The 27469-nt window shown below is 44.4% G+C and overlaps 1 protein-coding gene across 4 annotated transcripts in view; it reads right to left on the bottom strand.

Annotated features, from left to right (window-relative positions):
• The window catches only part of PAM (peptidylglycine alpha-amidating monooxygenase), a 1252349-nt gene that overhangs the window by 415048 nt on the left and 809832 nt on the right, over positions 1–27469 (bottom strand). For all 4 annotated transcript variants that reach the window (XM_078675446.1, XM_078675447.1, XM_078675444.1 and 1 more), the window contains exon 9: positions 17170–17218. In XM_078675446.1, the coding sequence (XP_078531572.1) occupies positions 17170–17218 (49 nt within the window). The remainder of the gene's footprint in view (positions 1–17169; positions 17219–27469) is intronic.

The following is a 27469-nucleotide window of genomic DNA, read 5'->3' as shown; positions in this document are numbered from 1 at the left end:
TTTAGTCAATTAAAAAACATAACAATCTATATATCCGTACATTAAGATAAAACAATCACAATAAAATAACAAGATGAAAGGATATTTAATGTGAAAGGTCCATTAGTTAAAAGAAAATTAATTACCTAAAAGGTATTGGTTTTATATAAACTCAGATACATTGGTGAAATGGCTACAGCTCTTGACTTCCAGCATTCCCTGCACAAGACACTTGTTACAGGGTATATCAAAGTACATTCACCCAGTGCCATATTTGTGTAAGGAAAAGACACACAATTGATGGACGGAAAGCAGAACAAATCAAAACATTAACCCTCAGTCAAGAGATCTGGGTTAAATCCACCATTCTTTTCCTCACCATGCCACTCCAGTTTAGACCTGGCTATATGCAAATCAGTCTTGACCCTGTGCCTCATGGGAACAGTCCAGCTCGAACTGTCAAGACAGGTCCTCCCTGGACCGGAAACAAGCATCCTAGTACCGGTTCTAGGATGCCTGTTTCCATTCCTGGTTAAGACTCATTTGCATATGGCTGGGTTCAAACTGTAATGGTATGGGGAGAAAATAAACGATGGATTTAGGCCTAGATCTCTGTACTGGGGTGAATGTATGACATTGTTCTGCATTCTGGCCATTAATTATTCTTTTTGCATTTTATATTTGTGTAAGGGGCAACTTCATTGGTCAAAAGGTGAGAGCAGCATAAAGTGCAGTGTCGTAGTGCTTTGTAAAGTGCAGAGGAATGCAAGAAGGCATACCTAAAATAAAGAGTATGACACAACGACCCCTTATAGCCCCATGACCTTGTAAATAAGTCTAAGCGGAGTGCATGTGGGGGTTGCAGCAGCGGTTAAAAGGGTGCTGCTATGAGGCAGAGTTGGCACGCAGGGATAGTGGAGTTCGTATTTTACTAATCATGCCCTCACTAGTAGCCTCACCGGTAAGTAGTTGTGACAGTTGATTGTCCGTGTGCCCTTCTACTTACACCCCTACCAGGCTTAATAAACCTTGACTGCCCAGTCTTTCCTGGGGAAGTTCCGTGGATGACATTTTAGAGTCGGGTGAAGTCACAAAGTCATAGCTTTGCAGGCATGCTGTTCCTTTTTAGAAGGAGCCTACCGGACAGCATAGCTCTCTGGTCTCAAAAGGCATATTGTGGACTTACCAAGAACACACAGGGACTTGAGGACCATTCATAGCTTACCGTTGATTGGCATTCCAGTCACTCTCATTTGCCTTCTTCTTGTTTGTGTTCCAGCTTGTCAATCTTGTGTTTGTCCCACTCATGGAGCATAGCCTCTTTACCATCTTTTATAGATTATGTGGCTTTCTGATACTAGTGCTCGCTTTTCAAGCACTATTTTTTCTTTTTGGTTAAGCAGTAAGTTTAAGTTTATTATGTGATTAGTTCAAATCTTTACAATAAAATCAAGTCCAAAAACAAATCTATAAATATAGCAGTTTTTGGATAAGCGTTCCACAAGAGTTTATGTGTTTTTATGCTGTTTCCCTCCTGTCCCTCTTTCCCCTGCACTCTGAGCTGCTCACTGTAGCCTGTGTGCTTCTCGTCGCCCATCTCACTGTTGTGTGCACTCTAGTGCTCTCCTCCAACTTCTTTCTCGACTGTTTGCTTCTCCCCCATCCGCTCCTAGTTGCGATCTCGTCCTTTGCTTCTTCACACCCCAATTTTCCTTTTTGCCATTGTTTATCCTCCCCACCCCCAGCATTGCTTTCCCCACCTGCGCATTTTGTGTACCCCCCCCCCCGCTATCACTGTGCTGCCTTTGTCAATCCGCATTTAAAAACACTTTTTGCAGATCTACCTCAAATCTGCAAATAAAAAGAAACACAAGTGGCTGCGTCAAAGGCTTTCTGTGATGCTCTACAGCAAAGCTAAAACCATTGACAAAGCTAAAGGTCTCAAAAGCTAGACCTATTGGTTTTGCCAATACTTGTTTTTATTGATCTGTGACTCTAAACTATACTTGTGCTAGGTCACGGTCAATGTAGGAAGCTGAATGTTAGTTTTGTCTACCACAAGACGTGCAGAAGAGTGCCAGAATGCAACAAGTGGAATCAAGAATGACTTTGATGCAGTGAAAGGGGGACACACAAACACCAAACTGCCCTTGTGTCCAAGGCACCCAAAATCACTGCTACAGAACGGTTAAAAAAATAATAATAATTCTAGTGATATGCTGTATTTTATTAGTGAGCATTCCACCTTGGTTAAATTAAGCAATTCGTAGTATTAGAAATTGTGTTTTTAGTTTAAACTGTACTTGTTTTAACAAGTTAGTGCACATCTATACACCATTTAAACCTCTCTTCCTGTTCCTTTTGTGTGTAACAATCTATGCTAAGTATTACGGAATTACGTGATTAAAAAGACCTGTTGTTGTGACTATTTAGAAACAGGAGAGTTGTGGTATAAAGTGCTGCACAAATATTTACAACCACTAACACTACTAGCATCTAAATTAACAAGATCCTTTAGCTCATCATCTAGGTATTTCCAACCATTGATCCACACCTTCAAAATGGCCGCATCCTGTAACTTAGACACCAAAACAACTGAACAGACACTACATGTGCCCATGTCAGAGCAAACACAAAACCTAATTTCATATCACAGGTAGCAGTCTCACCTCAATTAAACTGTAGCAATCGTCGGCCTGAACTACTTAAATAATGTGATCAATGATATGGGTGGTGGTGAGTGTGTGGAATTTAAAGCAACTTCAGTTGTTTTTATGTTTCCGTACAGCCTCATCACGGTGTCAAATTTTAAGTTGTAAGTGACTGAGCATAAACGTTTTTCACCATCATTTATGAACATAGATACCAAGAAATGGAGAGGGACAATGAGCCTGGTCCCCACAAATAATTCTGTTTATTATTCTTTCATGTTATATTATTAAATTATTAGTGGTTCTTAATTTAAGTTTTCTAATTAAACTTTTTAGGTCTGGCTTGACAGCACAGCTAGTGCTAGACCTTATGTGCTACATTGTAAGCATCAGCGAGAAGGAGGCTTTGGCTCTACCCATAAGTTAAGCATCTTTAGTACAACATTTGAGTAGGTAGAAGTTGGGTGCTTCCTGTGAAAAAAGAAAAAGTGTATGTATTTGCGCATTTTGCATTATGGGAAAACTTATGCTCAATACAGCAGGCCTAAGGTACTTTGGTGAGAAGCCAGTGATCAAGGCAATAGGCCAGGTCTGTTTACTTTAACAACAACAAACTGGATTCGTATAGCATGGCTAATCACCCATGAAGGTATCCAGGCACAAAGGATCCTGCTGATGAGGCTCAGTCAAGCAGCCAGGCCTTGGAGCCTTTCCTCGATATTCCAGCAGGGAGGGAGAGATCGGTAGGTGAAGAGGAAGGTTGTTCCAGGATCTGTCCGCCAGGTAGGAGAAAAAACAACGTCTGCTGTAGCTTTGGCGTATCCGCGAGGTGAAGGGAGGCAGAGACAAGGTATCTGGTGGGTTGGTGGAAGTTCAGTGGGTGGTTGAGGTATGCAGGTCCTTGGTTGTGCAGGGCCTTGTTCGTGTGGATCAGCATCTTGAAGTGGCATATGTTCTGAATGGGAAGCCAGTGGAATTTTCTCAGGTGGTTGGTGATGTGGGTCGGTTTGGGTAGGCTGAGGATGAGTCTGGCTGTGGAATTCGGCATGATCTCTAGTCTCTTCAGGAGGTGTGAGGTGATTCCTCCGTAGAATGCGTTGCCGTAGTCCAGTCTGCTGGTGCCAGTTTGTCTGGTGTTGACCGGGAGTGTTTGAAAATCCTGTAGAGAATGCAAAGGGTGAGGAAGCAGACAAAGGAGACAGCATTGATCTGGTTTTTCATTGTGAGCTTGCTGTCCAGTATGATGCAGAGGCTGCGGGCATGATTTGTCTGCTTGGGTGAGGGTCCTAGTTGGGAGGACCACCAGGAGTTGTTTCTGAAGATCCGTACTTCCTTTTTGTCAGTGTTGAGTTTCAGGCAGTTGTCTTTCATCTAATCGGAGATGCTGGTCATGCACTTGTGGAAGTTATCACTCGTAGTGGCAGACTCTTCTGATAGCAAGAGTATCAGTTGGGTGTTGTTGGTGTAGTAAATCATATTCAGTCCATGTGTTCTGACAGTGTTGACCAGGGGGTCATGTAAGTGTTGAACAGGGTGGGGCTGAGAGAAGAGCCCTAAGGGACGCCACAGATGATGTTCTGTGTTCACAGTTGAAGGGGGAAAATGTTTGACAAAGGCATTAGGCCTGACATCTTTACTGTGAAAAGCATATGATAAAGCCAGTATTTAAATGAATCATCCTTTACCTTGCATTAGCACCAGGATACTCTTTGGAGTGACTGTGCCCTACATGAAACGTGTTTCCTTCATTCATAGGTGGATTGTTAATACATTTTGTTAAAAGCTGTAGACACTTATTTTACTTTCTGAAATCTCATAATTGACCATAGTAGGCAAGGGTTTAAGAGTTAAAGGCCCAGTCATAGCATGGGAGTAGAAGATTTGACCTATAATAATCCTTGGTAAACCATCATAGGAGAGAACATATATTGTTTTGCCAACTGTAATTTTGTACATATTTGTAATGTTATGAATTTTTACCAGGTTGCTTTCTACCTATACTCAGTTAAGCAGGCCTGAATTAGTTTTTGCCTTTCATGTGTCCCTTTCCTTTTTATCACCTTTATTTTGTTTTGTTTTTTCAAAAGCATACTACAGCTAGCCAGACTGGGCTATTCACTGAATGTGCAGTGCACAATATCCTTTGTGCCACTGCTTCTAAACCAGATGGCCTTCGTGAAATGGTATAATCCATAGCAAGGCTTCTAAACATGTCAGTCATGTTAGAATTCTCGAACTATGATACACTCTGTAGAATACAAATGCAAGACGACGGCCTGCTGTTATGCTTAATTGTATTTTTCATTGCAATAATACATCTGGCACGTTTAGGTAGAGGCACGTTTTTTTTCTTTTTTCTGTTTTCATTCTTTGAGTGTATTCTGCTTCTGCTTGTTGAGTTAATGTGTGTGTTTTATAGTGGTTGCGTAGGTGACTGCGAGCAAGAATGAGTCAGAGGGCATGTATCATGACTGATTGCGTGACTAAACTCACTGGCGACTGATGAGGAACTTCTATTGACATTAGCAATGCTCTTTTTCCATGGTTTAACTGAGATCTGGCCTGACCTGGATGAAGGGGGACGTAATAGTGTCCCTTTCGGTGTGTTGTAAAGGGTATTCTCCCTGCCTATTGTTTCCATTTTATCATAGTATCAAGGAAAACATATTGAGGCACAACATATTGACAAGGTAGGAACATTTAGACTCACTTGACATATATGTACCTTGATGATATATATATATATATATATATATATATATATATATTAGCATCATATCAGATATATATACATCATTAAGGTACATATAGGATATATATATCATTAAGGTACATATATGATATATATACACATTATATATATATATATACACATTATATATATATATATATATATATATATATATATATATCTCATCAAGGTGCATATATGTAGAGTAAAGTAAAGTCTAAAGTTGTGGAGTTAAGAACAGTAAATCTTTAAGTACCTATATGCATATGCCTTCTCAATATTTTGCCAACCATATTATGGTATTACATATTTTGAGATACCACCCACCAAAGAATTCAACCGAGGACTGGACAGCTCAGTAAGAGAAAAAAACTTTACTTGGCTCCGTTTACTATTGCCTCGTGATTTTTGTAGGAGAAATGCATATATAGCTGCAATTGACAGTGTGGCCTTTACCCGAGTGATAACATTACCACTTTATACAAATATGCTCAAAACATTGCATTGCTAATTGAAAACAGTCCTGCTGGATGCACCAGCCAAGCCTTTCTCCCGCCTGCTTTGAAAGTTTTTCCCTTTATGTCACTTAAAAGCTGAACTACTCCTTAATATTTGGAAAGATCCATGTGTATTTATTTGAGTCAAGAAACTGTGCTACTGTTGCAGGCCAAATTCAGCCAGATGGCAATAACAGAGAAATAAAAAACGAATTGCTGAGTATATCAATTGGCAAAGAAGTAAAGGATCAGAAAGAGAAGAAAAATAGTTAAATGTAATGCAAGTGAAGCAGGATAAACTAGGCCAGTTTGTACTATTTTAAGTTAAACAGCATTAGTTAGGTAGAGAGTACACTCAGTATGGGTGTATTGGCGCTTAACAAAACTGTGGAACAGCGAGGTATGGCTAAGGCTTGAAAATATAAAAGTTTTCAAGGAGTTTGCAAAAGTGAAATGATGTGAGAGGCTTCTGTTGAAACAAGAAGGGAACACCAATGCGTGAGCCACAGGCAAGTTAAGAAATGGTCTACCCTACGTGTTTCTTGCATAATGGTTTCCATGGCAAGAAGCCCACCGAGGACTGCAGCCTCATTGCTGTACCAAACACTGAAATGTGCCAAGCAGAAAGGGGAGAATTGGTTGGGGAAAGGATATAGTAAGACTCTCAGCAACAGGAAGCCACTAGAAAGAATGGATGTGTGGAATAGTATGTGTTAAAAACGGTACTCTTTCTTGTTTTATGAGTATATAGTGAATTTAATGAAAACATCCTTGGTACAGACCATTAGCAAAAACTAAAAGTGAGCACCCGTGGCAATGACTTGCTATTGAAAATCTAGGAACTTTAAACAATGGCAACTTTTAAACCTTCCCCAATGACACTAAGCTTACTTTCCTACATGTCAGCTAGCACGGCAAGTGACCCCACAAATCTCTCCTGTCTATTGACTTTAAAAACGAAGTGATGAAAGGGCTCCTTTAAAAGGGAAAGTGAGGCAACAGCTATAAGAGCCCCAGCTACACCTCTTGTTCGTGGAGAACACTTTGATGGGCTGGAACCAAAGTAATTCCACATATATATACAAGGGCCAGTGACCAGACAAGGCCTGAACCGAACCTGCATAACTACAGTTGGAAGGCGAATAGTTCATGTTGGGCCTCCTTGGTTCCCAAGGGAAAGGCAACCTCCAGAAAATACACCGAGAGGTCTGTGGTGGATCTGTCAACTCTGTACTGCTTCTGTAATAGGGGCATACATAAACAATTTCTTGCTTGTTATAGGAGTTGGATTCAAATAACAGTGGTCTGATTAATTATATCAACAAAGATGTCCACATCTTTTTTTACTAGGATTAGGATTGAGACAGTTGTCTGTCATCAAGCTGTCAATGTCCGTAAATCTGCAGCTACAGTCTGACCCATATGCCTTCATGCATAGCCGTACAATGTCAGGGTTTGGCTCGGTATATTATTCATCAAAGGTTGAGTACAAATCGTGATCACCAGCAGACGCAAGATTGATTTCGGAGTGGGTGACACCAGAGATCAAACTGAAGGTTGGAAAAATGATACAGTGCCACAGATGGAGAATGCCCATCCAAATAATTCTGACACCTAATCATTTGATGACTGCTTACTCAAGCTGTGACACCACAAAGGGGTAGTTTTGAAGTAAACTAAAATCCAAATGCCACCACTACTACTAGAGGAACAGACTCTGTCCTTCTCCATGAATGGCATCCGACCTTCGGTGCATGCAAAAATCAACAATATTCCACAAAGTTTGAAATATACGTTTTTCCAGAAACTTCGCTGACTATGGTATTTTGAAAGTGACTGAAAATTGGTGGGCAGGTTAGGTTTCTGTTAAATATTGCAGTGACGCGGTCCGAGTGGGGTCAAAAATAATAAAACATTTATATTCTTAGGACTTTCTCCTACATTTTGTTTTATGGCTTTCATTCCATCCGGTTCGTACTATGACGTCCACATTCATTTCAGGAAGCAGGGCCTACTTCCCATGGAAGAATGAAATAACGCTTATAAGGAAATAAAGTTTTTTGATGTGTCCTCTCCATTTAAGCTCTTGTATGACTCCTGCTGAAGACCCAGGCACATGTACTTTGTTTTTCCCTTAAAATTGCTAAGACTTCTACATCAGTACTTCAGCAGTCTATGTGTGGCTCCTTTGAGCAGCTACAATAAAGACAGATATGGTTCGTAGCAGTGAAGGATATATGTCTAATTTTAGATTTGATGATTTCTTGGTAGCCTGTGCTATTGGACTTCTGTGGCTCCCCACGGACTCGCTACTGCAAGCCATGGACAACCCCCAAGCAATTTCTACGATTTAAACCTCAAAACATTGTATCAAAATACTGAAACAAGTATGCATAAAACAAATATGCAAATGATCAATTATTTTATTTAATTCACAAATCAAAAACTTGCACACATATTCATTTTCATTTCAATGGGAAAGTTGGAGCTTTTCAAAAATGTAGTTTTATTTCTAAAAGACACTGATTTTGTAAGACTCTAGAATATAACTCTTTTTTTGCTGCTAATGCATACTCTTTTTTGTCTGCACTTACCAGTGCTGTTTCAATTCAGACCACCAATCGTCCATACTAGATTCCGTTTACTGTACTAGTCCCGCTCCCACAAATCAAGATTAGTATGCCAACTTGATTTTTAGTTTCCAATTTCAATTTCCAGACTATTTTCAAAACTTTCAATGTTATTTTTCTCAAATCTACTAATCTGCTAATAATATTGAATGTTTTAAACAGCAACGGACCCCTGGATGTATGTGGACAACAGGTTAAGAGCCAATGCTATTGAACACATCTCTTGCTATATATAATGTAATATACAAGCTGGATTTTAAAATAATATGAAAATATTGCAATATATAGGAAACCTGTGTTGAAAAAAATGAAGTTAAATATAATTTATCCAGTACTCTCCTAGCAGTTATGACACATGAAATATCTGTCTCGGCTCTGCTGTCGTGCATTCCTACGGCACGCATGGTAAGGCCTGGAAACACATTCACTTGATTGATTGGAGTTTTGTAAATCACAGCTGTTAACCAGAAACCATGTCTCCTGGTACCACAGCTTCTGCCTTCAAAAGTATGGCCAGTCCCTGTAACGACAGGAGGGGGAGTCCCCTACGGCCTGCCAAGTATAACATCTATCTGTGACTGAACAGAGCACGTAACACGTTTATCCATTCAAAAACGAGGTCAAAGAGACTCAGTGGATCATATGTCGAAACTAAGGATTCACCGTTTATGATTTTTGGAGCATGCAATGCGGAGATAGATGACACAAGGCTTTTATCCAGCACACAGGAAGGTATTTGTTTGAGATTGGCTACATTACCCCCAGGTCCCTCCGTCCTCGACACCTTCATTCACAAAATGAGATATTATATATAAACTATCTATCTGACAGAAAAAAGAAAGAAAGGAATGCTGGACCTACCCTCCCCCTCCCGCCGGGAGTACATAAGGGTACAGGTCCCAGCATTCCATCTGTTTATTTTTTCTGTCATTCTGACAGGATCTGCTGTGGCGCGAGGTGCTTGGTGCTTGGTGCTCCTGCGCTGTACTTACTTCTGAGGACGTGTCCTCGGTTGGATGGATTGCCTCTCCCTCCCTGCCGGGCTTGGGGGGAGTGGCGCGGGCTGTCCTGGTCGCTTCCTTGGAGCCGCGCGTGGATTTTGGATCGCGTGGGCTCAGCGTCTGCCCGATGGCCGCCCCTTCCGGTCTGCCGGGCTTACTGGGGGCGCGGCCTCCTTTGCGTCTCCGGATTGGTTCTTGGTTATGACGCCTTCCGGTGGGGACGCTGCCTGACTTCCGTTTTGGACAGGATCAGGCGCTTCTGTCCCCGCGTTTTTTGGTGCTGTTTAAAAACCGGGGCGGTGGGTGAGTACCGCGTAGCGGTTTTTACTGGTATTTGGTCCTTACTGTGGCGCTTTGCTTTGCCTTCGTTTTTTGAGCTGTTTTTGAGCATGGGGAAGAGTTCAAGGAAGAGGCATCACAGGGAGAGGTCCTCTTCCTCTTCTTCTTCTGATGTTTTGCGTTCTCCGTCTCCTGCCCGGTCCAGACGCCGTGGTGGGGGTGGGGATGCGCGCTTGAAGCGCTTGATCAGAGAGACCCTATGTGAGATGGGTGATGGTGGGGCCCGACGCAAGGGGCCGGCTGCTGCTCCTGTTTCCTCTGCTTCTTCTGGTGACGAGTCTGCTTGGGCTGGGGACTCGGAGCTGAAGGGGAAGTACATTGACAAGGACGCTTTGCCAGGCATCTTGAAGCACGTGAAGGAGAACATGGGTTTCGCGGATGACGCTGCTCCCGGTACTTCTGGGGGTTCGTTGCTGCGCCAGTTCCAGAGTTCTGCCGCTGTTGATGTTCCGGTGCATCCTTTTATTAAGGATGTCCTGAAGAGGGAGTGGGCTGACCCGGATCGCATTCTGGTTCCGCGTTTTATGGCCCGCCTTTACCGCCTGCAGGATATGGCTACGGAGCTGCCCGATTAAATTCCCATTGACTCTTTTGTGGCTAGTCTGGTGGGTCGCACTTCCTTGTCGGAGGATGCTGTGCTGAAGGATCCGGTTGATAAAAAGGCGGACGTGGCCCTCAGGAAGGTTTATTCGGGCTCCCATCTGGCGTTGAGGGCCGGCGTTTATGGGACCTATTTCTCGCAGTCTCTGCTGTCGGACATTAAGTCGCTCTATCAGTCGATGGATGATGCCACGGACTGTTCTGGTCTTCTTGAGCACATTGAACGTCAAGTGGAGCTTCTTTCCGATGTCTCTTTTGACGTTGTGCGGGCGGCTGCCCTCTCCGGTGGAGCTTGTGTGGCGGCTTGTCGCAGTCTTGTGCTTAAGGACTGGAAGACGGACTCGGCGCAGAAGGCCTGTGCCTTGCGTTTGCCTTTTCAGGGTTCTATGCTGTTTGGGGGGGAGCTGGAGACCAAACTGCATAAACTATTTAAGGAGAAGAAGCACTCTTCTTCTTTTAAGGGTTCTGCTGCTGCTGCTGCTTCTGCCCCTTTTAAGGCTAAATCCTTCTTTTCCCCTGTGGGATTTGCCCTTGGTCCTTCGGGCCTTGATCGATCCTCCTTTTGAACCTTTGTCGGAGGTGGATTTGAAGTTTGTCACCTTGAAGGTTGTTTTTTTGGTGGCCATCACCTCGGCTCGTCGTCTTGGCGAGTTGGGGGCCTTGATGGCGCGTGAGCCTTTCTTGTCCTTTTCGGAGGATGGGGTTGTGCTTCGTCTTGATTCGTCCTTCGTGCCTAAGGTGGCTTCTCAGTTTCACAGGTGTCAGGAGTTGGTTTTGCCTGCGCTGGGCTCTGTTTTGGATTCCCGGGGGGTCCCTGTTGGTCCTTGTTGGATGTGTGCAGGGCTCTGCGTGTTTATCTTGACCGCACGGCTCCCTTTTGTGTGTCTGATTCCCTGTTTGTCTCCTTTGGGGCTGCTTCCCGTGGGCGTAAGGCTTCCTCTGTCTCCATTGGTCGCTGGTTGAAGCAGGTCATTTCCTTGGCCTATTCGCTTTCTGGGTCCCCTCCTCCGGTTGGGGTTCAGGCTCGTTCTACGAGGGGGGTGGCGGCCTCTTGGGCTGAGGTTCGGGGTGTCCCTCTCTCTGAGATTTGTAGGGCGGCCACCTGGGCTTCTTCCAATACTTTCATCAGGCATTATCGCCTTCTCAATCTGCTGGGTGATGAGGGCGGTTTTGCTTTGGGGGTGTTGGGCTGTGTTCGCCCTTGAATTCTGTTTTTGCAATAAATTGCTGGTTTTCCTTGCTGGTTCTGGTAGTTTGTTGTGTTTTTTTTTAGATGATTGCCGTGGTTGCTTTGGTATGTCTCATTTTGTGAATGAAGGTGTCGAGGACGGAGGGACCTGGGGGTAATGTCCTATTACTTTAGGTAATCTTCATTACTCCGGGTCCCGTAGTCCTCGACACCTTCATGAGCTCCCTCCCTCCCTCCCGGACTGCCGGCATTCATCCTTGGCTTGGTATTTCAGATGGAATGCTGGGACCTGTACCCTTATGTACTCCCGGCGGGAGGGGGAGGGTAGGTCCAGCATTCCTTTCTTTCTTTTTTCTGTCAGATAGATAGTTTATATATAATATCTCATTTTGTGAATGAAGGTGTCGAGGACTACGGGACCCGGAGTAATGAAGATTACCTAAAGTAATAGGACATTTCACGACCTTTGCCTGACTGGATTGACATTTTAAACACCTGTTTGACCCATTCCAGAGAACCCCACACCTACTTTGCTGCACTGAGTTATTCCTGTCTGTCTTTTGGTGATAGGCTGCTATTGACACGCACTACTTAATAGGGTCAATAATCTTACCAGATAAGAGCATGGGCCATCCCTCCTGAAGCTGAAGGGGGCAGACGTTCCAGGGATGAAGCAAGCTGTTGCATGTCTGGAAGATATGCATCTTCATGTTTAGTAGTGGACGTTGTTTATTGCAACTGGAAGCTGAGTTGCTTAAGTATCTTGCACCTAAAATATGAGGGCTACGGACTGAGAAGACAGTTCTGAACTATTCAAACGGTTTCTTTCTTTGTGGTTGCAATGCTAGTAGAAAAACTTTGGACTCTGTATAAAAACAAACTTGGATTGTAGGAAAGGGAAACCCTACTATCACAATCTGAACTGAACGTCACCTATTTTCCTGCTCCGAGCTTGTGTTGGATAGTTCAATACTAGTGCTGGTCCACTAAATTATTGTATTCAACATCTTGTAACGAACCATAGATTTAGATTGCATACTTCGATTATTGACCAGAAATTAGATATATTATACTGAACATAAACATGGTAGGATGCAGTACTGGTTGGATGTGGATTATGCCCTACTCTAAATGTATTGGTCTCAACTAGCTTTGATAGTTTGCTAAACAATAAAAACTGGTGTTAAAGAAAAAATGCTATTCCGCAAAGTAAAAGTGGAACGACTACTGGTTTAATGTACTCTAGACATACAACATACTTAACAGTTTTTGTTTACATCCATCTCAACCAATATTTCCTTTGTTAAAGGTTTTATGAACCTATTGATAATGTACACCGCTAGTGACAGGAAATAATTAAGCTCTCAATTTATGTGAATTTACTCTTTGGTTTTATTCTTCTTTGGCCCTATTCTCCAAAGACTCTAAACTAATATACATAATACGGTTGCACCAACAAGTAACTTGAGTGACACACACTGAATGCCACACATTACATTTATATTTGGTGAACAATAGCCCAAAGTGACAGCCCTCCAAAACATGACCATCACCTGGTCTGACTACAGTATCACACAATGTACTCCCCCTTGAAACAACAACCCAGTCCATCAGGTCTGTAAAAATGTATTCAAAAATGGAAAGTATTTAGGTGCTTCAGAAAAGGTTAAGCCAATATTTAGAAATCATCCTTAAAATAATAAAATGTGCATTTGACTAATCCTGGATTAGATATTTCGGATCTCTTCCAGCAATGTGTAATCAGTGCAGTACACGTGGAAAACTCAGATTCTCTAATGAAGCAGCATCATCAAAAACACTGAGGGAGACATTAGAGAGACAGGACTAAATAAACATGGACTAACACTAAAACACACAGTGGATTTCCGCATTGGTAAACATCGCATTATTAAGGAGAACACACGCAGGGTAATTAAACAATTCATCCAATCACACGGAAGAGTGAATACTACGAGAAAACCTGTGAAAAACTGATGCCAATACATCTAGGACCTCTACCATACAAGACTTCTGCTATGATGCTGCAAACGTTGTTTCCTCAAAACTAAAATTTGAAACAATTTATGTAGGGATTTAAAAGAAAGACACATTTTCACTCTCATTTTGCAATCTCATGGGAAGAGACAGCAAGACCAGTTCTTGACCGATATCACCTGTAGATCCTGTCACATTTCCAGCTTTGTGATTAAGACTTTATATTCATGGAATAATGAGCTAGCAGCGAAAAGTGAGAGTGGTACTGGGAAAATGAAGGCTATGCCAGACGCTTGGATAAACGTACTGAGAACCATCAATGATTCACTAATCACAGGCATGCTTCTATTAAGTTTGAAGTAAGCCACTGTAACACCACCACTTGAGTAACTCCAGGTGGAATATCTTGTCCTAAGCTATAGCTCAATGTTGAACCTTCCTAACCCATCCAAGCTGCTAGAAGAAATGGTTTATTGACAGCTACAGTCACCTGCCTACTTGAGCAATCTATTCAACATATTTTGGGAAGATTGCCATCAAGTGCCGGCACAGAACATGTTGTTCCCGGAATTATTGAAGATCTGAGTCTAGAGACAGATGTCAGTGGAATGGAGGTTTTCTTTTTTTACGAAGTTTTATATAGCGTAAACTTAACCCGAATAGGAGTGTTTTTAATTTCATCGGATGCTTTGATTCTATTGATAAAGCTACTCTCCATGAATTCCTCAAGAAGCAAAGACTCCAAACCAGTGTGATGCCACACTCTGGATCCTTCACTCAAGTTAGATGGCAAACATTAGCTCTTTCAACACCTCCCACCCCCCTCCGCCAGCCAGATGCAATGTTTTGGAGTGTCCCAAATACACATTTAGAACTATGAAGATGATAATTAATGGTGAGATATTTCAATGCACTTCAAAAGACAGACAATATTTTTCTCACTGCTTTCTGGCCTTGGACAACTACTTCAAAATACATACCAATAAAAGAGAGATTATGGGGAGAAGGGGCCACCCATCTTTATGACCAAAATGTATCTTGCTTATGGAGATTAAAATCTCTGAAACCCCTTATGGGCAGGTGGAAAACATTAGGGTCATAATAGATGCTGGAATAACAAGGATTCAACCCAGATCTCTTGACTGGGGGTAAATGTATGATTCATTCAGCATTCCGTCCATCATTTGTTTGCATAGCACTTTTCACCCTAAGTGGGATGGGTATGCCCAGACGTGGGTCCCTTGCTCACTGTGCCACTGGATTCAAGCTAGCCTGGCTGATGAAGGGTAATACCCAGAAACCGGTCCCAGGATGCTTGTTTCCCGTTCAGGGAGGACCTCGCTTGGCAGTTCGGTCTGGACTGTTCCCATGAGGCACAGTGTCAAGACTGATTTGCATATGGCTGGGTCTAAACTGGGGTGGCATGGTGAGCAAAAGAACGATGGATTCAACCCCGATCTCTTGACTGGGGGTGAATGTATGATTCATTCAGCATTCCGTCCATCATTTGTTTGCGTAGGAATAACAATGGCAGCACAAATGTCTTTGCTTATAAGTAATGCCTTTTATAATTTTTAAATGTTCAAGAAAATGTTTAAATATGTTGGCATGCGCATCGGATGCAAACGATGTCTGTTGTCTAATATGGGTGGTCCCTTCAGTATTTAGAATGACAACAGCATCCCAAAATACCTTGTACTGAAACTACAGATTGGTGAAAATATATCCTAATGAGTTTGAATTCGCAGGACCATGTGACAAAAGCATTTCACTCTCTACTGGCCTTTTTTGTCTCAGTGACTTACTCTTAAATCACTGTCCTTGGTTCATAGGGCCATTCATATCAGGACCCACGTTCCTCGCCCAGAGGGTTATATTGTAACATTCTGTTTGGCCTTGTGTTAAAGAACAATAAATGCATCCAGACACAAAATGAGTAGATGTGGAGAATGAACATTTCCAGCTCAGCTAACTGGTATGGAATTCTCTCGCCCATCATGTCAGGCAGACGGTGGACCGCTTAGCTTTTAGATTGGAAATAAACACATTGCTCTTATAAGTAGCTTGCAGGCCTCTCCAGAAAAATGTTGTCATGTTGGTTAGTTGTCACAAACATATCTAATTGACTGTGGTAATGAACAGCACACTTCACAAACCTACCTATGATTACCTTACCCAACATATGTCGTGTTTCCTCACATCCTCTTCGCCTACTCACACCTCTGCGACCAACCTCTGCATCCATCAAATGCCTCTCCCACTTACAATCCATTTGCTTAACCTCCACACCCCAAGCCTCTGTGCTGCACACACATTTTCCTCATTTCCTCCTATACACTATGCTTCACCTTCTCGCTCCCACTCGGTCTCACCTTTGTAAACTCCCTTTGCTCAAGCGGCCCAAATCCGCATTGCTTCACATTTTCACACCCTCTGTCTGACTTACTCCCTTACACTCCTGTTTGCCCCATACTGTGACTGCTTCCAATGGGACCTCATTATCACATCTGATTTAACCACAAGCAGGAAAAATACATCTCCTTGTTATGTTTTTCCATCCTGCATAAACTGTACTCGGTTTCAGAGGCTGATGTAAAATCTGTAACCAATAACATTAACTGCGTTTTTTATATGTAATAAAGCATAGTTTTTTTACATGCCATCTTAAACTACGCATTACATATCTTGAATACAAATATCCTTTACTTCAACTGCCACAGCAAATCAAGCAAAGATCCCTAGTTACTAAACACTGTAAATATAGATCACCACACTAGTAAATCTTGAATTTAAAAAACCCAATAAAAACATCTGCAATAAATGGGACACGCGAAATGTAGGTGAGTGGAAAAAGACCACATATTTCACACCATTACATCATGTGGACATTTCCATATTTTACTTGTTGTTAGTGCAACGTTTGGGTTGGAATAACGAGAGCTCAGATCTTAAAATGTAAAACCTAATGTAGCAAGTTATCAAAACGGCTGGGGCAGCTCCCTTTATTTGAGTGTAAGAGCTTCTTCCCACAATCTCCAGAGCTGAAAAATAAAACTATAATAAAGTTTACTACCGTTTTATTTTTAAGCAACCCGTCCTGAATTGAGTGGCAGGACAGGCGGGGCCAGCGCTGCCCAGTGGCAGCAGCAGGGAGATGTGCACTTTAAAATATGCATGTTCCTTTGACCAGCAATCTTGGGACGGCCAGCCAGACATGCGCATTTTAAAGTTCTCTAACCTAGGTTTTCTAAGCCAGCTAGTTTAGAGAAAGCACAGTGCTCTTAGGAGCAAAGGAAGAGCCTGCTCTATCCAATCCCTGCGCTGCTTTCATGCTGTGAAAGCAGCACCAGGAATGGGTAGTGCAGTTTCCTGCAGCAGGAGCTTTCAGGAGACACCAGAGGAAGGAGGACGTTGTGCTGCGAAGATTATAATGAATTTTTGTGTGGCCCCCTGGCCCCTTCACCCACGGTACATGCCAGCCACTACTGCAAAAGAGATATTTATCAAAACATTAATATTACTTATAAATGTAACAAGAATGTCAAAAGAGTGCTTACTTTTCCATTGTCAATTGTAACGTCACACCAGTGCAATCCTTGTGATTATCTGAAAGACAAAGCAGACTCTTAAATATAATAAAGAATTACCCTGCATGTGCACATATAGCAAGCAGCAAAAGCAAGCAGTGTATTTGTGTATACTAACCGTTCTTTTAAAGCAAAAACAGAAAATATGTTAAAATGTAAAGTTCTATCCAGTTTTTGTACTCTTTTTTTAGCTGTGGCTAAGCAAACATATGCATGGAATTAGTCTATTTGATAGTACATGCATGGGCAAAGGTAGGATTGCACCTTTATCTTAGAATCTGTTGTAAAATGTTAGTGTGAGAATGTTCACTAGGTTTACCACTGTAGCTTTCATTTTAAATCATTTTTAAGTATGTGTATATTTACAAAGCATTCGTCTGCAGCAAATTATAAGATGCCCTTGAGTATCGAAGAACGGCTCTAGCCCTGTTTTACTCAATAAATAAATATTTACACTGTGGCAAATGTGGTAATGCCTAAACTATCTTCAAAATTAACTTGAACAAATATTTGCGAAATGTAGCGCAGAGGAGCATTTCAAAGATGAACCATGAATCGCCAGTTTTTTTCCGCCAGTAAAGCCCTGTAAGTACCCCCAAATTGAATCAACTTCATGTATGTCTATCTCGGAGAAATTCAATTTTATTCCCATGGCATTCATTTTTTTATGAACAAGTGAGACTTGGCAGTATCTTACATTACTTTAGAAATGTTTATTTTAAAGTGGTACAACATATTTTCATGGAAACTGTATTGCCAACGAAATTAAGTTTCATTTCAAATATGATTTTGTATATTTTTCTTTTTTTTAACACGTTCTAAATTAATTATACGTTGCAGCCTGATCCTTACACCAACTGTTGACCGAGTCCAGTTCCTAAGCCTTGCATAATTCTAACCTAATCCAAATTTTACCCCATCCTTTAGGCTTACCAACCCCTTCACAAGTCACTATTTCTGGAGGTTTTTCCATTATATAGGTCTACCTGAATTGACTCTCTCCCCCTACCAAAATCCACATCAAAGTTTGTTGTGTATCTCTACGGCACTTAAAGACTTGCTTTTAGAACAAATGTGTCCCCTGGCAACCACACTTCAAGGAGCACCTCCCTCGCAAGGCTGCAAATACAAAGAAGACACCTGCCAACATGCATTCTGTACATATGGACCGAGACTTTGGAATGACATCCTCTTGCACCTCAGACTTGTTCTTCCATTGGTACAATTCAAAAAGGTCTCAATACTTGCCTCTTCATATTCTTCATACCATCCTAGGATGGATCCCTTGCCTCCCGCCACACACCACTATTGTGCTGTGTTTCTATTCCTCCCAAGTATTTTATTTGACCATTAATTCCTCTTGGCTCATACTGTAAACATACCAACATGTCCCAGTTTCCTTATTTTTTAATTATGTATGCTTTTGCTATGGTCAGAGTTCTTCCTTTTGGAGTTACGTGTCTACTTTATAGACAATAAAGTCAAAATAAAACTATATAAGTGAAAGAATGATATGTAATATCTTAAAAACTAAATATTTATGAAGAAAATAATTATATTATGGTTGGGTCACCATACAATAAAAAATATTATTGTAGTTGTTGGACAGCCGGGCCTGCTGCAAAGTTTGGTAAACACCAGTACTGCGGAAACATGAAGAAATGATTATGAATAGCTTGCAGTAGGGTGTGTGTTTATTAGTTAAACTGTCATCAATTCTGAGAACTGCAACTTAACTAGTGAATAACAATGTAGGAGAAACGTGATCTAACGAAACCAGGCATAAAACACCCCAACATGTTAAATGTCCAATTGAAGACCACGGTTTCAGATGAAAATCTGATGCACTTCGTCAAAAACATGCATTGGACCGGTGGTCAAATTCTAGGTCTGAGTGAAATAATTATGCAAAGAGCCGAAAAAATGCTTTAAAATTCCCTAAGTAACATGAATTGAGGAGTAATTTACAAAAATAACAATAGTAAAAGAGGTTTTTGAAAAAACAAAAAACTAGGCCGTTTAGTTGGGGTTCCCTCTTATGCATTGCCTACCAAGACTCAAACAGTAAAGAGCACAAGAAAAAGCGCTAGAAGGAAGAGAGAACAGAAGACATAGGACAACACAGGGAAGAGGTAATGGGGTAAAGGGAGTAGCTAAGAAAGTGTAGAGGAATACTGACGGAGGAACATGCAGAATAGGCTGGAGATAAAGAAGATGAATGAAAAAAATAAAATATATCAGATATCTAGAGCAGGGAGTGCAAAGGAGGCAGCAGAGGATGGTAAGGAGGAGGAGAATGCAGAGAGGGACAATAGAACAAGAAAAGATACTGTGAGAAGGTGGCTTGGTATATACTGTCCCCTAGTTAAAGTGGGTACCCTGTACCAATCCACATGACCCTTATGATGTATGTGGTCAAAGACAACCTTTATGAAAGCTATCCTAGTGGTAGCTATCGAGAGCAGCCCTCAGGCTTAATCTTGAAGGAATGTAAAGCAGCTTGTTTTACTAGAATGTCACCTCCTGACTGACTAAATGAAGGAGAACCACAAAGTTGTTATGTAAAAATATGTATTTATTAATATAACACTCTCTACTACCCTTTACACGAGGTTAGAAAACAAAGCACACAATACTGGATAAATAGAACAGATGTAAGTAGCACAATACACAGCGGGCTCCAGGGGGAGACCGAACCATATACTAAAATAGTGGTATAACAATCACGACTTGACTTGACACAGTGCCTAGTGCACGTAGAATCGCTGGGACCCCAAGGTGATAACACAGGAGACCCACGGAGGACGGGTGCAGTGAGGAAACATGACCGCGTGTTCCGTACAACTCTATGGAAAAGTCGCGGTTGCAAAGTCGGGAGCAACGTTAATTTTAGTTATTTACTGACCTTTGCTTCACGTACTCTGGGTCTTCCAGCTGCGCTCTGGACTTCCGCGCACTGCTGGCTTTTAGCTGCCTCATCTCACTGCACGCGCCCCAGAGCGCCTGCCGCTGATCGTCTCCTCCTTCTGCTGGGCTGGTGGGGACGGGCGAGTCCACCATCTTGGGCGGCTCTGGGGTTAGCGCTGCAGTTTTCCGGCCCCTCCCCCCCCGACAAGTACTTCAGGCGCCCAGTGGACCTTGCGCCTATTCTCACGCCATCCACAGAACTCCCGAGGCTTCGCCGGGAGCAATGTTTATTTTAGTCATTTACTGACCTTTGCTTCACGTACTCTGGGTCTTCCAGCTGCGCTCTGGACTTCCGCGCACTGCTGGCTTTTAGCTGCCTCATCTCACTGCACGCGCCCCAGAGCGCCTGCCGCTGATCGTCTTCTCTTCCTGCTGGGCTGGTGGGGACGGGCGAGTCCACCATCTTGGGCGGCTCTGGGGTTAGCGCTGCAGTTTTCCGGCCCCTCCCCCCCTGCCACTCCCTTGATCCTCCCTCCTCATGTGTCCCTACATAATGGTTAATCAGTCCCGGCAGCGCAGCGGACGAGCGCAGCGGGCGCGACGAAGGCGCGCCGAAGTTGTGCCTAAGTTAAGCCCGTCTGCGCCCGTCCGCGACGGGCCGGGACCAGGGGCCACAGACTCTGTTTCTCCACTGGTCTACACTTCGGCCCAACTGTCTGCACATCCTGCTTCCACCCCTCTCTCCCCTTCTTTACTGCACCACCTAGATACTCTTGGTATATATGTCCCCCACCCCTCCTGTCCTTTCCCAGTCGTCTCCAGTTCCACCTCCCCTACGTCCTGTACGTCTCCTGTCACTTGCCTCTCCCCTGGTCCTTTGTCAGCCTCTGCCTTCTTGCTTAACACCCGATCTGCGGCCAAAAATCAAACGGCACTTTTTAATCTCCTTAATACTGAGTCCCCTGATTTTCTTTTCCTCACAGAAACCTGGTTCTCTTCTGATTCCCTCCCAGATCTTTTGGCCATCCTCCCAGACTCCTACTACGCCCACCGAGCAGATCGCCCGGATGGCAAGGTTGGAGGAGGTGTGGCTATGATAATCCGCTCCTCCTTGAAATTCCAACTCCTTGCTCACCCCCTCATACCCAATGTAGACTATTTGGTAGCCCGTTCTCTCAACCTCCCCTCTCCCCTCACTGTTGTCCTTATGTACCGCTCCCCTCAAACTATGCCCCTGTTTGTGTCCACCCTGTTGGATCTCCTGGCCACACTGGTGGTTAACAACTCTTCGCTGCTACTGCTTGGTGATTTTAATTTCTGGCCAGGTGACCCCAGGGAGGACTCATCGTCCAAAGACTTCTCTGCCACACTTCAGTGTCTCAATCTTACATCGCACGTTCTGGCCCCTACTCATATCCAGGGTCATATCTTGGACCAAATCTGGACTTTACACTGTAATGTTTCACTTACCTCCATTCTCCCTTGTGTTTGGTCGGACCATTCTATGATTTCATTCTCCATCTACTTGGGTCCAGCCGAGAAAGCCCCCCTACCTAAAAATATCCTGGCTCGTAGTTGGAACCAAACCGATCTCAACCCCCTTTTGTCTTCTTTGGCTTCTTCTGCTCCTGACCTGACTGACCTATCCTTGGAAAGTCAGGCAGATGCCATCAGCACCTGGCTCACCTCCTTATGCGACCAGGCTGCCCCGCTCAAGAGGGTCAAATCACTCCGCCCATACGATGCGCATAAATGGTTTACCACCGAGCTTAAAGCTCTTAAACTTGATCTTAGGCGCTCGGAACGCCACTGGAGACGGAATTATTGTCCCATTCTCCGCCTCAAATATAAAGCTCTTCTTAATGACTATAAAAGAGCTATTCTAGCGGCCAAAACAAAATACTTCACTGAGAGAGTGGCCCTCTCGGCTAACAAATCTCGAGAAATCTTCTCATTAGTCCACAATCTCGCTACTTCCGATCGCACCTGCATGTCTCCTGTTCCTTCCCAAACCCTCTGCTCTTCTTTGAATGACTATTTCATCAATAAGATCATCAATATTAAGGTCAATATTCCCGCCGTACCTTTTTCTGAACTCCCTGCTTCCTTTCCTTTGCCCTCTTCTTCTTTGACCCATTTTCGTCCCATTTCTTCTGAGCTTTTCTTTGACTTGCTTGCCAAGGTTAAGTCTGGTTCCCCGGCAGACTGTGCTCCTGCATGGATTCTCAGAACACTTTTTACTTGCTGCCCTGCCCCTCCTCTTACTTTTCTTAATGCTTCCTTGGCTCTGGGTTCTGTTCCTTCCTCATTCAAATCCGCTATAGTTTTCCCTATTCTCAAAAAACCTGGTTTAGATCCCTCCCTTTTATCTAATTTCAGGCCCATTTCCTTGCTCCCTTACTTGGGGAAGATCCTTGAAAGCCATGCCACATCCTGCCTGTCTACCTATATCGAGGAGAACCACCTTCTGGCCTCCCATCAGGCGGGTTTTCGCCCAGGCCACTCCACTGAGGGAGTGGTTCTTGCGGTCCTGGACGAACTCAAGGGGAGAGCTGACAGCAATCTCCCCCAAGCTCTGGTCCTCCTCGACTTGTCCGCTGCGTTTGACACGGTCGACCATGCCATCCTTCTCGATCGTGTCAGCGCAGCGGGCATCCAGGGCGCTGCCTATTTGTGGATCGCGTCCTTTCTCCAAGGCAGGTCGCAAGCGGTCCACCTCTCTGGTTTCTCCGCTCCCCCTCGCTCGGTCCCCTGTGGGGTCCCTCAAGGATCCTCCCTTTCCCCTCTTCTTTTTAATCTTTATATCCGTCCTCTTATCTTTTCTCTTCTCGAGCTGGGGGTCTCTGTGTATAACTACGCAGACGACCTCCAGCTCGTCTTTGATCTTTCGTCCCCTTCTGATTCCCTCCCTAAGTTTTGCTCCACACTAGTCTTTATTTCTCAGTGGATGAGCTTCAATCATTTGAAGCTCAACCCGGACAAGACAGAGCTTGTCCTCACTGGTGGTCCTTCTAACCCCTGGTCCCCGGCACACTGGCCCCTTTCCTTTGGTCCCCCTCCTTCACCGCTTTCTTCTGTTCGTACTTTGGGTATCAAGATCAGCCATGACCTGTCTATGCATGCCCAAATTAGCTCTGTTGTGTCTTCTTGATTTTTGTCTTTTCGTTTAATTCGTAAGATTTCCCGTTTTTTTTCTGTAGATGCCCTCAAGACCATCGTCATAGCTCTCATCCTTTCCCGCCTGGATTACGGGAATGGCCTGTATGTAGGCATTCCCGCCTATGAAACCCGTCGCCTCCAGGCCATTCAAAACCAAGTGGCCCGCCTTATCCTCCGCCTACGCAAATCCTCTCACATTACTCCCGCACTGAAATCCTTACATTGGCTCCCTGTTCATTTCAGATCCTTCTTTAAACTTGCTTGTCTGGCGTTTCGAGCGCACGCTCGTTCCGCCCCTCTTTTCATCAATTCTCTCATCACTTCCCATGCCCCCAGCCGCACCCTTCGCTCTTCATCTCTTTCCCTCCTCCACGTCCCCCGCTTCCGTAAATCACGCACCGGGGGCACCCGCTTCTCGGTCTTAGCCCCCCGGTTTTGGAACAGTCTCCCTCTTTCTCTACGCTCCATCCCTATCTATACTCACTTTCGTAGGGCCCTCAAAACCTTTCTGTTTTCTCAGGCATTCCCCAGTTAGTCCCCTTGGGTCCCCTCTGTGAGTTTGGCTGGAGTTATCAGCGCCAGGAAGCCGCTTGGCCGCAGTGCGCTTTATTAAGTTTCTTTTTCATTTCATTTCATTTCATTTCATTTCATTCATTTCATTCATTTCATTTCATTTCATTTCATTTCAAAGTTAACGTTTAAGGACCCTTCAAGGAGGACTTATAGCAAACCATTCAGAACTTATGAGTTTAAAGAGCCACCCTACCTGTGGAAACCGTAGTATCGGAGTTACCTATCCCAGGGAAGCCGGGTGCATAGGTCTGAAGTGGCGTCGGAAACTCTTGTTGTTATCTATGGTAGGAAGTGAAGAAGCACTGTTGCCGTGAAGGTGAAAAGGGTCCGGTGGAATCCAAGCCTGGATTCTGGATGGGAAGAACTTGAAAGCAGAGGGGACAGCGTCTGGGTCACTTCAGAGTGACCAGGGGCATGGTAGACAAATGCCCACCGATGTCGGGTGTTTCAGGTGCAAACAGGGGATGCTTGACTCTGCAGCCACGAGGTCCTGGAGGTGTCGAGGATGACCAGGAGCTGGAGGTAAGCTGTCCCACGAAGGATGTCGAGTGCTGAGGAGTCAGTGTCCGGCAGGAGCGCCAACAAGCCTTGGCAACAGCAATCCATGCAGGAAGGACAAACAGGTTACGGTGTGGACCAACCAGGAAAGCCCAAGAACAATCAAGATGACCCTCAGGGGGACTCACAGGCCGAAGGACCAGGAGTCGCGAGGGGACGTCGAGCAAGATTGCAGAGCACCAGCCCACGGATCACTCGGTGCAAGGAGGCCAGAGTTCTTTGGTACAAATAGTGTTCAGGGTCAGGACCACACGGGGCCCAATACACAAGCTCAGGAATCGCTAAAAAGCATATGCACTTGCAAATGGATGCGGTGCACAGGGGTTCGGGTTACGCACCCCCACGAGGGATACTGGTCTCAAACTTGGTGGGAGGGCAGATCAACCTCAGGGACCTTCAGGAACCCACCTCCTGTGTTTCTGAAATCTTAGGAGTCTGCAGGAACAGATACCGATCAGTTGCGCTTTTAGGTGCCTGCGAAGCAGGGGGTTGATTCCATCACTCCAAGGGAGATTCTTCTGTTGTCTCAAGTGCTCCACAGGTCCCACACGGAGCCTGTGTGGAATCGTGGCACCAACTCGGCTTTGGACGGAAAGGGGGATGAAGTCAAGCCCAGTCAAGGTCCAACAAAGTTCAAGGTGTCCAGACGGTCTAAGATCAGTGGTTTCTTCTTGTTAAATCGTGTCCACGTAAAATCTAATGTCCTGCAGCCCGGTAACCCATTTTATACCCACGGGAGAGGGTTGGGCAGATTCAGGGGAGCCTCCTTGGGGAGGGGCAGGACAGAGGGGTGGCTACAACCCTGTCCTTTGACCAGTTTCATGCCAGAGCAGGAGCCAATGGCTCCCAGAACTGGTTGGAGCTAGACTATGCAGAGAGACACCAAATGTGCCCCCAGTGCAGACTTTCAGGCACTCTCAGAGTGCACCCACCCAGCCCCAATACACTAAACCCTGTTTAGGAGGTGGTCACACCTCCCTGTGACAGCATGCCTATTGTGCTGCCTTCCTCTGCTCGAGCTTGGCTCAGCAACAAGAGGGCAGAAGTGTGTCTCTGGCTGGCAGCATCGATTTTGCTTCTGAACGGTGGAATCATACCTCCCACACCGGTTACCGATGTGGAGTTATGATTCCAAGGTGTTTGATACCAAACACGATATGTTTCTATGCAGCTGTTTTCGAGATAGCATTTACAGCGAGGTTAAAATGCACATCTACCTATATGTTCGGCTGAGTCACAGACAACCCAGGGGAATGGTCTCCGAAGGCTGCAGAGAGGCTCTGCTCATGCAGGGGCACCGTCTCACATAAAACTCAGCACCCTGCCTTCCGGATTGATAAGGCCTGCTATAGGGGTAACTTATAAGTTTAAGTGTAGTGACCATTATATATATTGAACTTATATCTAAAGTAAGTGGTGCAAGCACCATCTTACACAGGCTGCAGTAGCAGACCTAGAGTCCCATTTGGCAGGGTCTCTCATGGGTGGCATAATACATGCTTCAGCCCATGGGAGGCCTCTGGGGGTCCTATGCCCTGGATACATGGTGCACCATATTCTAGGGACTTATAAGGGTACCCCAGTATCCAATCTGAAGTGCACCAAAGTACATATATGTCAATTTAAGGGAGAAAGCCGATAGGCTGGTACCCTGATTAGCAGGATCCCAGCCAGACTAGTCAAAAACAGTGAGACATTGGTTCGGTCCCACCTTTTGTTCCTGGATTAGACTGTTATCATATGTAGTGGCTCATGGGAGAGTTTCCACTGCAATGAGGCCTGCGACAGGGCTGCCCATTATCATTGCTGCCCTTTGCCCTTATATTAGAGCCCCTGGCGGCCTGGGTAAGACAAGACCCGGTCATTCTCGGTCTCGGTTGGACTGCTGACTGCGAGGATCGTATAACCCTATAAGCAGACGATGTTCTCCTATACATGGCCTCTCCCAGACGTTCCCTGTCCTGTGTGTTGGACATCTGTGACTCATACGGAAAATACTCAGGTTACACAATAAATTGTACTAAATCTGTGCTGTATATCTTGCAGGGCCCTCCGCCAATACTACCAGCTGGGTGCGACGTAACAATTGCGGAGGAACACTTCAAGTACTTAGGAATCCACGTCACACATGATCCAGAGGTCTTCATGACTCGGAATCTCCAAGCCCCCTTGCAACGGCTACAAAAAGACACCAAACACTGACAATCACTACCGCTGACGCTTCTGGGGAAAGCAGCACTTTTTAAAATGATAGCGCTCCGAAGGTTCCGATTCGTCCTCTAAAATACACCCTTCCCAGTTCCCCAGTCCTACTTCCGAGCCATAGAGTCAGAAATCACCAAACTCCTCTGGAATAACAAACCAGACCGCATAGCTATGACAAAACTGTACCGAATATGGTACAATGGTGGAATAGCTCTCCCGAGTATCCAAATGTATTACTGGCCATCCCAATTAACTGTAATTAACCATTGGCTCCACATCCCCCACATGGACCAGGCCTACAGTCTAGACAGAGTACAATTGGGAGAGGAGGGCCTGTACCGCGCGCTATACAACAAAACACTGGCCCAGATAGGCCCGAAAAACCACACACTCCAGTTATGGCACATAGCACGTAAAAAACTGGGATGGCACAATACTATCACACAGGCAACGCCCCTCTGGGTCCCGGATATACTGGGCAGGCTGGGCAAGAGCAAAGGCTTCAAACACTGGGAAAATATAGGAATATCCTAAATTGGGGACCTCTGGGTGCGGGGAAAAATACTCACAGTTTCACAGCTCCAATCGCAGTACGAGATAACGCCGACGGAGCAATTCTGATACCGCCAAATCAAGCACGCCCTTTAGACAGTAATTCCCCCTGACACTACTCCACCTGAGGCCTCACCATTAGAGGACAGGTTACTGACGGAACATATGGACAAAAAAGCAATCTCCATGACATACTAAGAAAATTATCAATAACATGCCTGACCCCATGCAAAAACTCAGAGACAAATGGAGCGGAGAGGTAGGAGACCTAGATGACACTGATTGGCAGGAGGCACTAGCATCACCCAAGGAAGTG

Source organism: Lissotriton helveticus, chromosome 2_1 (assembly GCF_964261635.1).
Source record: "Lissotriton helveticus chromosome 2_1, aLisHel1.1, whole genome shotgun sequence".
NCBI classification, from domain to species: domain Eukaryota; kingdom Metazoa; phylum Chordata; class Amphibia; order Caudata; family Salamandridae; genus Lissotriton; species Lissotriton helveticus.
The sequence above is the reverse complement of the archived record's forward strand: the minus strand, read 5'-3'. Positions and strand labels throughout refer to the sequence as shown.